Here is a 13,829-nt window from a genome sequence, read left to right on the forward strand (position 1 = left end):
TCTAATGATAGCATTGGACCAAGGGAGGACACAAGAACCATCTCTGTCATTTGAATGGAATGTCATATGAATCCAAAATCTTCCTCTGGAGAACTTGTTATTCAACACCTGACTCTCCTTACTACTTACCTGGGGAAAATGTGTATTGAACAACAAAATGGTAATGCTCACTACCAGAGGCTAGACCTTGTCGATGTGCTCTGATGCCTAGTAGGACCACTGCAGGAAAAAATATTAATGAGACTGTTGCTAGGAGACGGGAGAGTCAAAAGTCCATGGCATTGTAGGGGTTCCATGGAAATCAAAGCACTTTAGGTGTGTTTTAGATGAGAGGTTTAGCTATTAAAATCCATCCTCTGATGAGCATGTACTTTTTAGCATATAATGTTCCATATGATTTTGTGTTTTTAGAGGAATTTTGAGGATAATCCCGGGGCATTTCATGTTTTTCCATAGAGCTAATCCCTTCTTCAGAGCACAGCTCATTTCAAGTGGCTGCTGCAGCTTTCCCCCTGCCCCTTGAGTGCGGCAGCCTCAGAGCTGGTGGAGAGGCAGAGGGCATGCAGTTGGTAAGTAGCTGAGAAATCGTTTGTAAAACATGATGCTTTTTAAAGTAAGTGACATGTTTTGATGGAATAGAATAATGCAGAACTGTGTAGGAATTTCTGATTCTAATCAGCGGTATTGGGAAAATGGGTTAATTGAATTCTCAGTATCTCACAGTCACTTTTATAGTTTTAAGCTTGTTTCTTAAATGGTGAATTGCTAGAAGGAAACAGAGAAATGTCCCTGTGTGATTCTGGTAAGATATTTCCCAAAATAAGCCTCGATCAAGATGTTAGTAAAATGAGAAATTGCATTTGGAGTATCTCAGCTTTACGATGTTTGGATTAGAAGTGATGAAATGGGTTATGCTTCAAGATGTTCTCAGATCTGCTTTCCTTTCACAACATGAAGAGAGCATGAGAAAAATGTTATTGCATAGTGGGGAGAAAGATACCATGCCTCATTTTTTTAAATTAAGAAAACCATGGGACCGATGTCTGTACAGGAGAGAAAATGAGAAGAGGCAGCATGTAATGTTCAGATTAATTGCTTCATGGAGGAGATGAACATATATTGAAGGGGAAAAATGAAAATTTGGCTTTAGGATGAAAAATCATGAAAAAGAAATAATGAATATTGTGATTGTACCTTTATTTTTAAAATAATTCATTTGTATTTGTGGATCTGAATTCGTAAGGACAAGATAGTCCAGTGATTCTTTATTTGAAAAGGGATGTGAGAAGGATAGCAGAGATTCCTATCAACAAAGCTTTTACGTTTGTTTCTGAAATGTCCCTAGAAATGTGTAAGCTTTTGCATCTCCTTTTACCTGGAAATCGCTTTTGTAGATCTGTTTCTGCAAGAAAAAAAGCTGAAGTGTTTTTTTTATGTCTTTGAAATTCAGATTGTTTTGACACTTCAACAGGAAGAAAGGAGAAAAAAGATAGGTAGATATTTGAGTTAGATGACGAAACAGCAATCAGGGAGGAAAAATAAGAAGGAAAAAGCTTAAAAGGAAGTCCCCAAGATGGGCCATTTTTTCCAAGCTGAAAATGTCTGCTGGTAGCATGTTTTGCAGGGGGAAGGGGAAAGCATGTTGAAAGCAAAGGGAGGGGGCATTGAACAGAGCACTGCGGCAAAGAGAATGACTGACGCGTCCGGGGACATGTGACCAGTCTCTAGTGTAGAGAAGACAGTTTTCCAGGAGTCCATCTTGTATAAGGAATTCTGTACCTGTTAACACGCAGAGCATGTGTAATCGTTACGTAGTACATACTGAGTTTGTTTGCCTTGGGCCTCCATCACTGTGCATGGGTATATTTAGTCTTTTCTTTTTATTGTCTTTATTACTAGACTTTCTTTTCTGTGCCTCCACTGCTTTTATAGAACTTACTAATGTTAGTCTTGCTAAAAATGCTATCTTTCCCCTCTATTATAAAAATATCACCTAGTCAGTGTAGAAAATTTAGAAAAACCTAAAGATGATGATAAAAATTACCCATAATCCCAGAACCTGGAGATAATTACTGTTAACATAATTACTATCAGACCCTGTTTTCTGAATACAGTCAAATAAATGTATAAAAATATATATTTATATACAAAATGAAGACAATATGTGTACAGCATTCAGCCTTCTTTAATCATTAAACAGTATATTGGGAGCAATTTCCCATACTTTTAAATAGTCCACAAGAATGTGATGTTTTGTGAATGCATATTTTTGATCATATAGGTGTGCCACTAAATGTCTATTGAATGTTTGTATGTGCAATTTTTGCTGTTATAATTTAAGGGATATCTTTCAGTATAAACCTATGTGTGTTTTTCTGTTTTTTGTTTTTTGTTTTTTTCTAGGACAAATTCGTAGATATGGAATTTCCTGGATGAAATGGTATGAATCAGTTTAAGGTTTCTCTCCCGCCCCCATACATATCGCCTAATTATTTATCATATGCGGTAAAAACATTATTTTCCAGTTGTTTGCCTATTGATTTTTTAGATCATTTATGCTGGTTTTTAAAAACATGTTGCAGCCTTACATTTTTAGATGTCCACAGCTATCAATTTTTGATTTGGTGATTTCTATCCTTTGATGAGTACATTCACCTGTATTTTTTTCCTTGTCATTTCATTGCTTCATTTTTTACAATTAACTCTAATTCATCTGGAATTTGTTTTGGTATATGTTATGAAGTAGGATCTAATTTTGTTTTTTTTCCAAATAGGTCATCATTTATTGAATAGTCCAACCTTCTTCCACTGATTTGAAATGGCAACAGCTGGCCTCTCATTAGATAGGGTGTAGCATCCACAGGTCAGCCATTTTCTCTCTGCCCCAGAGGGGTTACAGGCCACAGTGGTTCTTCTACCTTGCTGCAGCTTCTGGCAGCATCCTATAGCATCACGTTCGTGCTTGGGTCTTTCAAGGATTCTAGGCTTGTGCAGTGTAGGGCAGTGGTTTTCAAAGATGAGTTTAAATTTTTGAATATTTAAAACTTTTGTTTTTACCAGCTGCTTTTTACAAGTTAAAATGGAGGAATCTGAATACATAAAACCACTGTTCCAGATGTGCTGTTCCTCTTTGACACACCCGACATTCTGTGTGTTCAAAACTTATGCCTGCAGTTAGTGTTACTCTTTCAATCTCTTTTTCTACTCCTCAGGTACTTGGAGAATTAAAGCTGTCTGGATTCAGTTCCTGGAATTTTCTAGAATGGTATAAGAGGGAAATGTAAGATATGTATAAGGAGCAGAAATAAATAATGTTTGTCAGCCTGTTGCTGGCAGGAGTCTGATCTAGGGATTTAAAGGAGGTAGGGTGAATCTCAGTCCATGCCATTAAGGCCACCATCTCTTGCAGGTAGGTACACACCCCAATGATTCACCTCTTCACTGCAGGTGGAAGGCTGAAGCATAAAACATGGAGTGTTTTAGTGGGAGATGGGTTAAATGGAACTCACAGAAATACTTGATTATTAAAATCACCTGCCACCCACTGTTGATCCCTCATTCCCATCCCCAACACAGCCTTCTTTCTCTCTTGACTTTGACTCTGGCCTCTAGCCGTTACTGATTCTGCAAGAGAAAAAGGGGACGTGGGAGGGAGGATGTCTTGCCCGCTCTTACTACAAGGGGCTTCTTTGGCTCCCAACCATGGCCTCAGTCATTTCTTGACTTGCCGCTTTAGGCTGTGATCTGTTTGTGACTGAAGCTGGTTTCCCTAGCAACGGCAGCTTGCCAGGGCATGCGCGTTCTCTCTTCTGCAGTGGCAGAATGCAGCTGTGGAGGCGAGGGAGGGGTCTTGGGGGCTCAGTCGCTGAAGAAGCCATTCTGCAGTCATGATGTCAGTTTTTCTAGGCAGGACTGCCACCTTTATTTTATATAGAGCATTGCGGTTTTTTTTTTTAATCTTTGGAAGGCTTTGAGCCACTGCCAGTTTCTTCCTCACAAATTCGCTGCTCTCCCTATGTCCACCAGTGACCATGCAGTCTTCTGAATCTTGGAGGCCGCTAGTGCCTGCAGGGCCCCAAGGGGATTCATGATAGTGTGGGCACAGGAAAAAAACTGTGTGGTTTTAAACCTCCTCCAGTTGCTGGTTGCATGACCATAGTACAGTAGTCAGTTTCCTCAGATATAAAATGGGGATAATAATACCACCTTGAGAACAGTGTCTGCTACATAGTAACCATTGCATAAGTGTTGGCTATTGTTTGCAGACATTAAAGGAGATTTGCCCTGAAACAGACTTTGCTGCAATGTACCAACTCACCCTCTAATGTCCCCTGGACAAATAACACGAACATACATTTGCCCTTAAGGCACACAGACATTCCCCATATCACTCTGACTCTCCAAGAGGCACCCTGCCATAAAGACTAACCATGACACACAGACAATCCCGACATTACCAGCTGTCCCCACATCACCCAGACCCTTCTCCTGATACACAGAGTCTGTCTGGAGCACAGCACACAGATTCTCCTAGGAGCACCCATTTCTCCAGGCAAAAAGACTCGCTCTACAGCACACAAATGCTTCCATGGCATGCAATCTGCACCACCAAACAGGGGCCCTTCCCATGGCACATAAACACCGCTCACAGCTCAGATTCTCCCCACAGCATGCAGATTCCCAGTGCCTGACAGATGAAACCCATAGCTGAGATTCCCCCCTCCCACCACATGGACCCTCACCCGAGCATACAGGCACATCCCGCAGCAAGACTCATGACTCCCACCAAGCTTGAGGACTCCTGCTGTGGCACCCAGACAGTCCCTAGAGCATGCAGACCTGCTTCATGGCACATGGCCCTGCCCCGCATCACACAGACTCACCCCACAGCACGCACACTCACTCCAGTGTGCACAGAGAGACACAAAGAGTCTCGCACTAGACATAGACATGCCCATGGCACACAGAGAAGCACCACAGGACCCCGACCATGCCAAAAGGACACAGACTTGCCCCATAGGACTCAGACAACACCCAGATTGTGCAGACTCATCTCATAAAACATGAAACCCATGGCTCAGAGAGTCTTCCCACCATACACCAATTCTCCCAACAGCATACAGAATTACCCCACAAACACAGACTATCTCCACAGGACACAGGCACCCATGGCATACAGACCCTCCCCAGCTTGGACAGACTGGCCATATGATGCACAGCCTCTTCCCAAGACAGATATGCCCCTAGAAACACAGATTAAACCCGCAGTACACAGACTGTCCCCACAGCACTCGGACAAGCTCACACCACAACACAGAGATGCTATAGTATATCTTAGAGCACCCATAACCCGCTATGATGCACAGGACTGCACCACAGCACAAAAAATTTGCATATAATGTACCAGTTTATTTCACAACAAACACAGTTACCATACCATGTAGCTACTTCACCGTGGTGCCCTCATTTGCCCTACATCATCCAGACATCTGCCAAACATACAATTACCACACAACACACCTGGGAGCCCTGTATCAGCAAACACACCCCAATTCCTCAGACACATTGTGATAAATACACAACTCACAAGGCACAGCACTGCATCATCACAGCATGATGCTTGGCCCCACGACTGACAGATCTAGTCTTTCTCTGAAGTGTTCAGATTCAGCCCTGTGGCCACACAGACCCACCCCTCAGGGCCCAGACACAGACGTGATCCACAATACCCTCACTCATCTTATAACATAGCTGTGATGCACAACATAGACACAGCGCACAGCACAACACTCCACCCCCATGGTGCACAGAACTGTGTCACAGTACACACGTGCAGTACAGATTCCCTCACTCCCTGTGGTGATTGAATAGTGCAAACACAGGCCCCAAGACATGTGCAACCATTTGCTGTATGACTCCCAGATTTTCCTCAAAGCACGCAGACTGCTTCCATTGCTTACGCTGCTGCCCATGAATGAGACAGGCCCAGCCATGCACAGAAATGCACCAGAGTGCACAGAGTCACCCATCAATGTACATAGTTGCCCCACAACACACACTAATACCACCGAACACGGAGACTCACCCAAAATGGACAGACAAGCCATTCCGGGTGTAGACTTGCCCCATGACATAAGCATGCCCACAAAACTTACAATTCAGACATGCCTGTAAACACATAGATTTCTTCCTCAATGCCCAGAACTGCATCACAACACAGACTTATTCTAAGATGGGAAACCTACAGTGCACAGAAACATTCCCCACTGTGTAGAAACACAACCATGTCACCTGTGTAAGGCAAAGATTTCCATCAGAGCCTACAAATAAGCTTTATCATACTGTGGAGCTACAACTCTGGCCCACAACAGAGGTGCGGCTTACATAATGGTTAAGAGCAAGGTGTCTGGACCCAGACTACCTGGATTTGAATCCAGGTTCTGCCCTTTCTAGTTGTCACCTTGGGTAAGTATATTTCTCTGTTCTTTAGTTTGCTCATCTGTAAAACAAAGATAACAGTAGCACTTATTCAAAGGGTCTCATGTGAGTATTGAATGAGTTAGGATATGTTAAGTGCTTAGTACAGTGCCTGGCGCCTAGGAACTATTTCAATTGTTAATTTATATTGCTATCACCATCCAGCAACACCAGAATTCACCACATCATATATAGACTGGTCCGAGAACACTGAGAAACACTCTAGAGCACACGGCACGCCACCACAACACCAACACACCCTACAGAGCACAGAGAGAACCTAAATCAGATGTCACTCACAACACACACAACTGCATCACATTTAAGAATTTGCTTTATAATGCACAGGGTTACTCCATTATACACAGATTAATCCCACAAAATCCAAACTGGATGCATAACACCCAGCTTCCTCCCACAAAGCACAGACCCACAACACACACACACACACGCACACACAACTCAGCACTATACCCTATATTACACAAACACACACAGCCACATAGATTTTTATCCCATAATGTGTGGATATATCTGATACTCACAAACAGGCTTCCAAATTCATGCTCCAACACTTGTGCCATGATACTGAGTCTCATCCTGCAACATACAGACTCACCCAACAATTCAGGGGTGGCTCCCAACACACGCTCACTGCAATACACAGACTCATGCAGAGGCACCTATGTTCTACAGTCCATAGACCTGCTCCAGAGCAGCTCAGCACGCACAGACGTGCCCTGTACAAAGCATGGAATTCATTATAACACACAAACTAACACACAATGTAAGTCCTTTCCCTATAAACTCAGACAGCCTCACAAATACACAGAACACTCCATAATACATATTACATCTCCCAAGACACCTAGAGGTGCTTTAATATGTACAGAGGAGCTTCACAATGCTCAGCGTTGCAGTGCACAAAACTTTGCTCTGTGGTGCACAAACCCCTCCACCCACAAAATGCCCACCTGCCTCTGATTCACAAACATGCTGCATAGCAGCAAGATGTTTCCCATGAACACAGAGAGGTCCCCAAATGCTCAGGCATAGTCCATGCACATACATACACACATGCACTCTACAACACACAGGCATCGTACAGTGCGCAGAACACCCCCTCAATAGCGATCAGCCTCAGAATACCTGGGCACCTGTACAGCGTAGACACCCTCCTCAGAGCAACATGGCTCCCCCAGGACTTGCAGAATTGCATCACAATTTACAGACGTCCCTGATAAAGCACAGACTTGGACAACAATACTGACTCATTCTGCAAGGCACACAGACATGCCATAATCCAGGGACTGACTACTCACGACACATAAGCATGCCTTTCAAAATAGATGCTCTTGTAAACACACAAAATTCTCTGACAGCTCACAAAATCACATCACCACACATCTTCCCTTTAGAGCAGAGGCTGGCCACACAGTTCACATGGTTGGCCCATGGCAGAAAGCCTTGCCACACAGTGCAAACATTTGCACCTTGATTTCCAAACTTGATTTAAAACAATGCCCTCTGAACAAGATCTGGTCTCTCAATTCACAGATAAGCCCCGTAATCCTTGGGTAAATTTTTCAGTCCCTGGGTGCTCTGCAACCCAAGACATGCCACAACACCTAGACATACCCCACAAGGCCCGGAGACCTGCCACAAAGCAAAACACCCCCCCAAAAAAGGGGTGGTACAGATTGTGGTTAAAAGCTTACACTTGAGGTTCAGACTTACTCGGTTCCAATCCCACTTATCACTTAACACTGTGTGACCTTGGGAAGGTTTCTTCGCTTCTCTGTGCCTTTTCTCAGGTATAAATTGGGAATAATAATGCCTGTAAAGTGTTTAGAACAGGGTCTGGCATGGAATTAGTGTTGTCAATGTTAGCTGATCTTGTTGCTGTTGTTGTTGCTGTTGTTGTTTCTACACATGGAACTGGACCCTAATGGTAAGATGTAATCTGCAACCATCCAAGCTAATCCACAGCATGTGTAGTATACCCCCGCAAAGCCAGAGCCACATCACAGCTCACACTCCCAACCCTTCCTTACGATTACAATATTGACTGCACTTAGCCGACAGCACCCAGGAGCATCTACCACGCAGGGTCTCTGCATAACACCGAGACTTGTCACACAACACTTACACATAACACAGACACCTACACACAACATCCCCATGATATAGAAGCTTATCCATGCGGAGACTCAGCCCATTCAGCTGAATGCTATCATATATGTGTACATGCTCCGTAATATACGTACCACAGAGCATTGGCCACAGAACACAAAGAAGTCACTTTAAAATCCCTAGAAACCATCCACAACACACAGACTTCTAGGACACACAAAACTGCATCACACCATTCCTCTCAAAACCCACAAACATCGCCCGTACACCCCAACTTGCCCACAATGCACAGACCTACTGCATAATGCACAAAAATCTCTCCACAGGATCTAAGCTTGCTCTATAACACACACGCTTGTCCCACAGCCCAGGGATTGTCCCATTTGCCACAAACATGATCTTCAGTGTACAGAGGCATATGACGAAGCAGACATGCCCCACGATGCCTATACTAGGCACACAACACACACACACTGGCTCCATACAAAGACTTAACCAGAAATACTGAGAAACAACCCAGTAAATACTTTCATTTCACAATAACAAGACTTGGCCTGCAACATATAGAAAACCATCCAACACAGAGACCCGATGCATAATACCTGGCTATGCGCCAATGTACACACCCACTTCACAGTGCACACTCCTCCCACAAAGTGGGGAATGGCATCACAACACACTGGCTTGCCCCACTGGGCACAGTCTAGCCTCACAGTACCCAGACGTCTACAGTACACAGCTCCCAGCCCCCCAAGGGAACAGAATTACATTACAATGCAAAGGCCCCAGACACCTTTAGTTGTCTCCACATGGTCCCCCAACAGACATGCAGGAACTATACCATTCAAATACAGCCTATAACCACAGATTTCTCCCATGATCTGCAGACATGCCCCATCATGCATCAATATCTCTTACAATGCAAATGTCTGCCTGCATTACCACACTCACATCAGAACATCCAGACTCAACTCACTGCTCACAGATTACTCTACAACCCACAGACATGCCCCACAACATAGACCTGTTATGCTGTGTTCACACTTTGTAGACCCACAAGCTCACCCCATAATGCACATAATAATAACACAGAGCCAAGGTATGCTCCACAAAGCCCAGACTGCCGCCAATGCACATTCATCACACAGCACAGCCATGGTGTACAATACAAAGCATAAACCCCAACAAAACACGGATAAACCCAACAATGCATAGACTTGCCTCATAACACAAGGCGTCCAGGCAACACACAGACTCTTCTGCGGTGCACAGGCTGAATCACAATGCACGAGGAACTCTTGTTCGTGATACTGATTTGCTGATTTGCATCACAATAGGCACAGCCGCTCCACAATGAAAGCCCTAGAACCACAACAGCCAGGCTCCCTACAAAGCATTCTCCCTACATTTCCACTGGAGAGGCCCTATACTGCATAGATATGCTCCCCAACTCACAGGCTTGCCCAGCCATACCTGGACACACCATACAATGCATAGACGTGCTCTACAATGCAGACAGATGTCAGAACACTCGTATGCAGCACAAACATGTCTCATTACACTCTCAATCCTCCCCAATGCACAGACTTATCTCATGAAACACAAGTTCATCCCACTAGTCTGATCTAATACTACACTCCCTAGACTTGTCCCTAAACACCAAGGCATATTCTAGAACACACAGAAATGTGCCACAGCATCCACAATCACACTGTGACACCCAGATCCATACCACGCTGTCCAGAAGGGCAGCATATCATTAAGGCATAGCACACACTCTTGCCTCAAATCCACACAGCTGTGCTGTGGTGCACAGACATGCCCTACACCCAAGATATCCCTTGCAACACCCTCACCTTGCAGTGAGAGGGAACACCTGTCTGACAAGGAAAACAGGAGCCATAAAGCACCAAGACCTGTCCTGCAGCACAAAGACATATCCTGCAAAACACATCCAGAATCTATCACCCAGATTCACCCAGCAGCGGCGAGCTCATTGCACCACATACAGAAATGCAAAAATCCTAATGCACAGACACAAATGCACAACTCAGACTCTTCCCCAAAAGCACAGCATCATACCACAAAGCACTATATGCCCCACAATACACATATCAAGTCATGATGGGGAGACCCAGCTCATGTCACGTGACTCTTCCTGCAATGCAGAACCATGCCCCAATATTTATCTCTTCTCCCATGACACAGTCATCCAGACATTCTTTACAATTACTAGATATAATGCCAAGAGTGCCCACAACTCAGAGACCCAGACCAGAGAATACGATATAACCCCGGGGCCTACAGATTCCCCACGTATTGCATAGAGTCAACTCATGGCACATAGATGTGCCACACAGTATTCAGAGTTGTAACAAAACCCACATACACACATGTTTTTACATACAGCCCTCAGCACAAAGACTGATTCAAGATACTTGGGGTCAATGACAACACTCAATCACCTTCCCCAACAAAGAATGGAATAACAGCACAAGACACAATCCATCCTACAATATATAGAACCATCCCCAAATTAACACTCTTATGCCATCGTGCAAATATTTGCCCAAACAGTGCACACACATGCACTACAACGTGTAGAAACACCCTACAATGTAGAGATCTGCTCCCAGATACAGACTCCTCTCATGACACACAGGATTACATCACAGCACATGAGCTCACTATTCAATAAATAGATTAGCCTAACACACACTTCTGCTGCATACCACACTAAGTCCACGAAACCCGGGCTTGCCTCAAAATACAGGGATTTGACCCAGAATCTCAAACTCACAGTACAACACACAGGCTCTAAAGATAGCTGCCAAAGCACATTAAAGCATGACATTACACCCCCGTAGAAACACCCTCACCAAGCCCATGGTGGCCCCGCAATGGATAGAAAGTAACAGCAGCACTTTAACTCAACATCCAAGGGTTTGAGTTGCCCCACAAAGCACAGAAGTGCCTCATAATGCACAGCCATGACCGACAACCCACAGGCCTACCCAAGAGAACAAAGTCTCACCCCACCACACACTGCTACACCATTCCCAAATTTGCACCAGTCACACTGAGCCCCAAATACACAAACCCACCCTGCATCAGACACAGCATGACAGAATCGATTCATGACTCACATTTATCTCACAGTGCCATACACACATTACAACGTATACACAACAACCACAGCTTAGCTACTCACAAAACAATGCACAGGATCCAGTAACAGACAGCACTCTCTACAACATCCCGACTCACCTCACAGTGCTCCAAATCACATAAAAACACACACCCTTCCAAAATGGACACCTTCACCCCAGCTCCTGTATGTACCCCACGATACACAAATATACCTCATGAGGTGTAGACTCCCCACAAACACACAGTATTGCATAACAACTTACAAACATTTCTCATAAACTTATACTCCATGATGAATGGGCTTCACCACACTGTCCAGTCACATCCTCAGACACATGCACTCACCCCTCCCCCGCCAACAGAGGCTTGTCCAGTAGCTCTACAGACTTGCCCCAAATGTGTAGAATTTTACACAACTTCTAAATTCATCCTACAGTGCACAGACTTTTACCCTACACACAGTGTTACCCCAGAGACTTGGCTACAAAAATGCAACCTGTGATGCATCAGAACCACCAGACAGACCCCCAGACCCACAGACGTTCACAACACCAGAACCTCTCCAAAGTCTGCACATGAGCCTCCCAATGCGCAGACTCTCCCATAACTCCCACACTCATCTCTCAGAACCTAGACCAAGTTACGTCACACATGCTCTATTACAAAAGCCTCCCACCACAGCCCATGGAATCCCATCATATTCCACAAATTTACCTCACAATGCAAAACTTCTCCAGAAATTGCTAAGACTTGCTCCATAAGGCATCCAATATTACTATGACACCTGAATTTGCCTCAAAACTCAGTCTTGCACCATGATACTACAGAAATGCCTCATAATATTTACTATGAACTTACAATGAACAGACTTGCCCCACAATGCCCAGACTTACCCCATAACACAAAGACATCATGTTCCACAGTGCAAAAATCTCCCTAAAACACAAACACTTACTCTACTATGCAAATTGCCCCGATGATAAGAGTAGGCTGCAAACATCCAGCCATACCTCCACATCACAGTCTTGCCACACAATGACATGACCTACAATGCATAAACTCACTCCACAGTTCCTAGATACAGCCAACTTACTGTGGACAGATGTAGACTATGACACAAAGGTTTCTCCCCCAAACACAAAATTGTGTTCTGATGCATAGATTCACCCCAAAATACACACAGTCACTCTATGAGTCAAATACCCCACACAGAAAACATGGCTTCCAACCCCCAGAATTGCCCTAGGATACACAGACTTACCCCACAGGATGAAGACACTTCATATTGCACAGTTGTGCCCCTCAGCAGACATGCTTTACAACATAGCCTTGCCCCACAAGGCAGAAGGCACAACACCTGGGCAAAGCCTTCAATGAAGAGATGATAGTACAATGTAAAACACCCTGAAAATGCACACACACCTCCCCAGTCCCAGAACAGCCACAGCATGCTCAGACTTTCTCCCAAATGCAACTTCACTCTGAAACACCTAGAATCAACTCACAGAAAACCCCTATCAGGTTCTCCTCACAGGGCACCACAACTCTCAGACTCTCCTACACACACACACACAACCTCATCAGAATGTCACATCACCCTGCTAAACCAATACATGTTCCACAATATTATAGGCGAGCCACACAATATACAGACTTGCCCCACCACTGAGAGACATCCTGTGATGCATAGACATGCCCTGCCACACAAATGCACCCCACAAAACAAATCACCCAACACAAGGATCCCAAACTCAAGACATGTACAGTTACACACTGGCATACCCCCAAATACACAGAATTACGCCATTACGCAGATATGCCTTACAGCACACAGACAGTCCCACAGCACACACAGAAGCTCCCCCACACCCAGACTTGCCCTTAATAACCACGCTCTGTGCAACACTAGAACACACTTTCCACATCAGCCTATGTCATACAAACTTGCCCCACAATCCACAAGACTGGACCACAACCTCCAGAAATGTCATACTATGTACACATACAACCCCACCTGAGGGACTCCGCCCTTTAATAAAAACCCCACATAGATTCCCCATAAGGCACAG

General features: G+C 44.4%; 1 protein-coding gene across 12 annotated transcripts in view; it reads left to right on the plus strand.

Annotated features, from left to right (window-relative positions):
- The first annotated feature begins 489 nt into the window (after nt 1–489).
- The window catches only part of LOC108401862 (uncharacterized), a 66,499-nt gene continuing 53,159 nt past the window's right edge, over nt 490–13,829 (plus strand). For 2 of the 12 annotated variants that reach the window (XR_012127315.1, XM_037003603.2), the window contains exons 1-3: nt 500–569; nt 2,404–2,440; nt 3,213–3,409. Coding sequence is in view for 4 of the 12 variants with exons in the window: in XM_017668058.3 (XP_017523547.1) it covers nt 2,438–2,440 (3 nt within the window). In the remaining 8 variants the exon portion in view is untranslated. Of the gene's footprint in view, nt 570–2,403; nt 2,441–2,774; nt 2,864–3,212; nt 3,410–6,702; nt 8,429–13,829 lie in introns of those variants that run through there. The other 10 variants (XM_017668058.3, XM_073227455.1, XM_037003605.2 and 7 more) reach the window with 9 other exon arrangements.

This window comes from Manis javanica, chromosome X (assembly GCF_040802235.1).
Source record: "Manis javanica isolate MJ-LG chromosome X, MJ_LKY, whole genome shotgun sequence".
Lineage (NCBI taxonomy): Eukaryota > Metazoa > Chordata > Mammalia > Pholidota > Manidae > Manis > Manis javanica.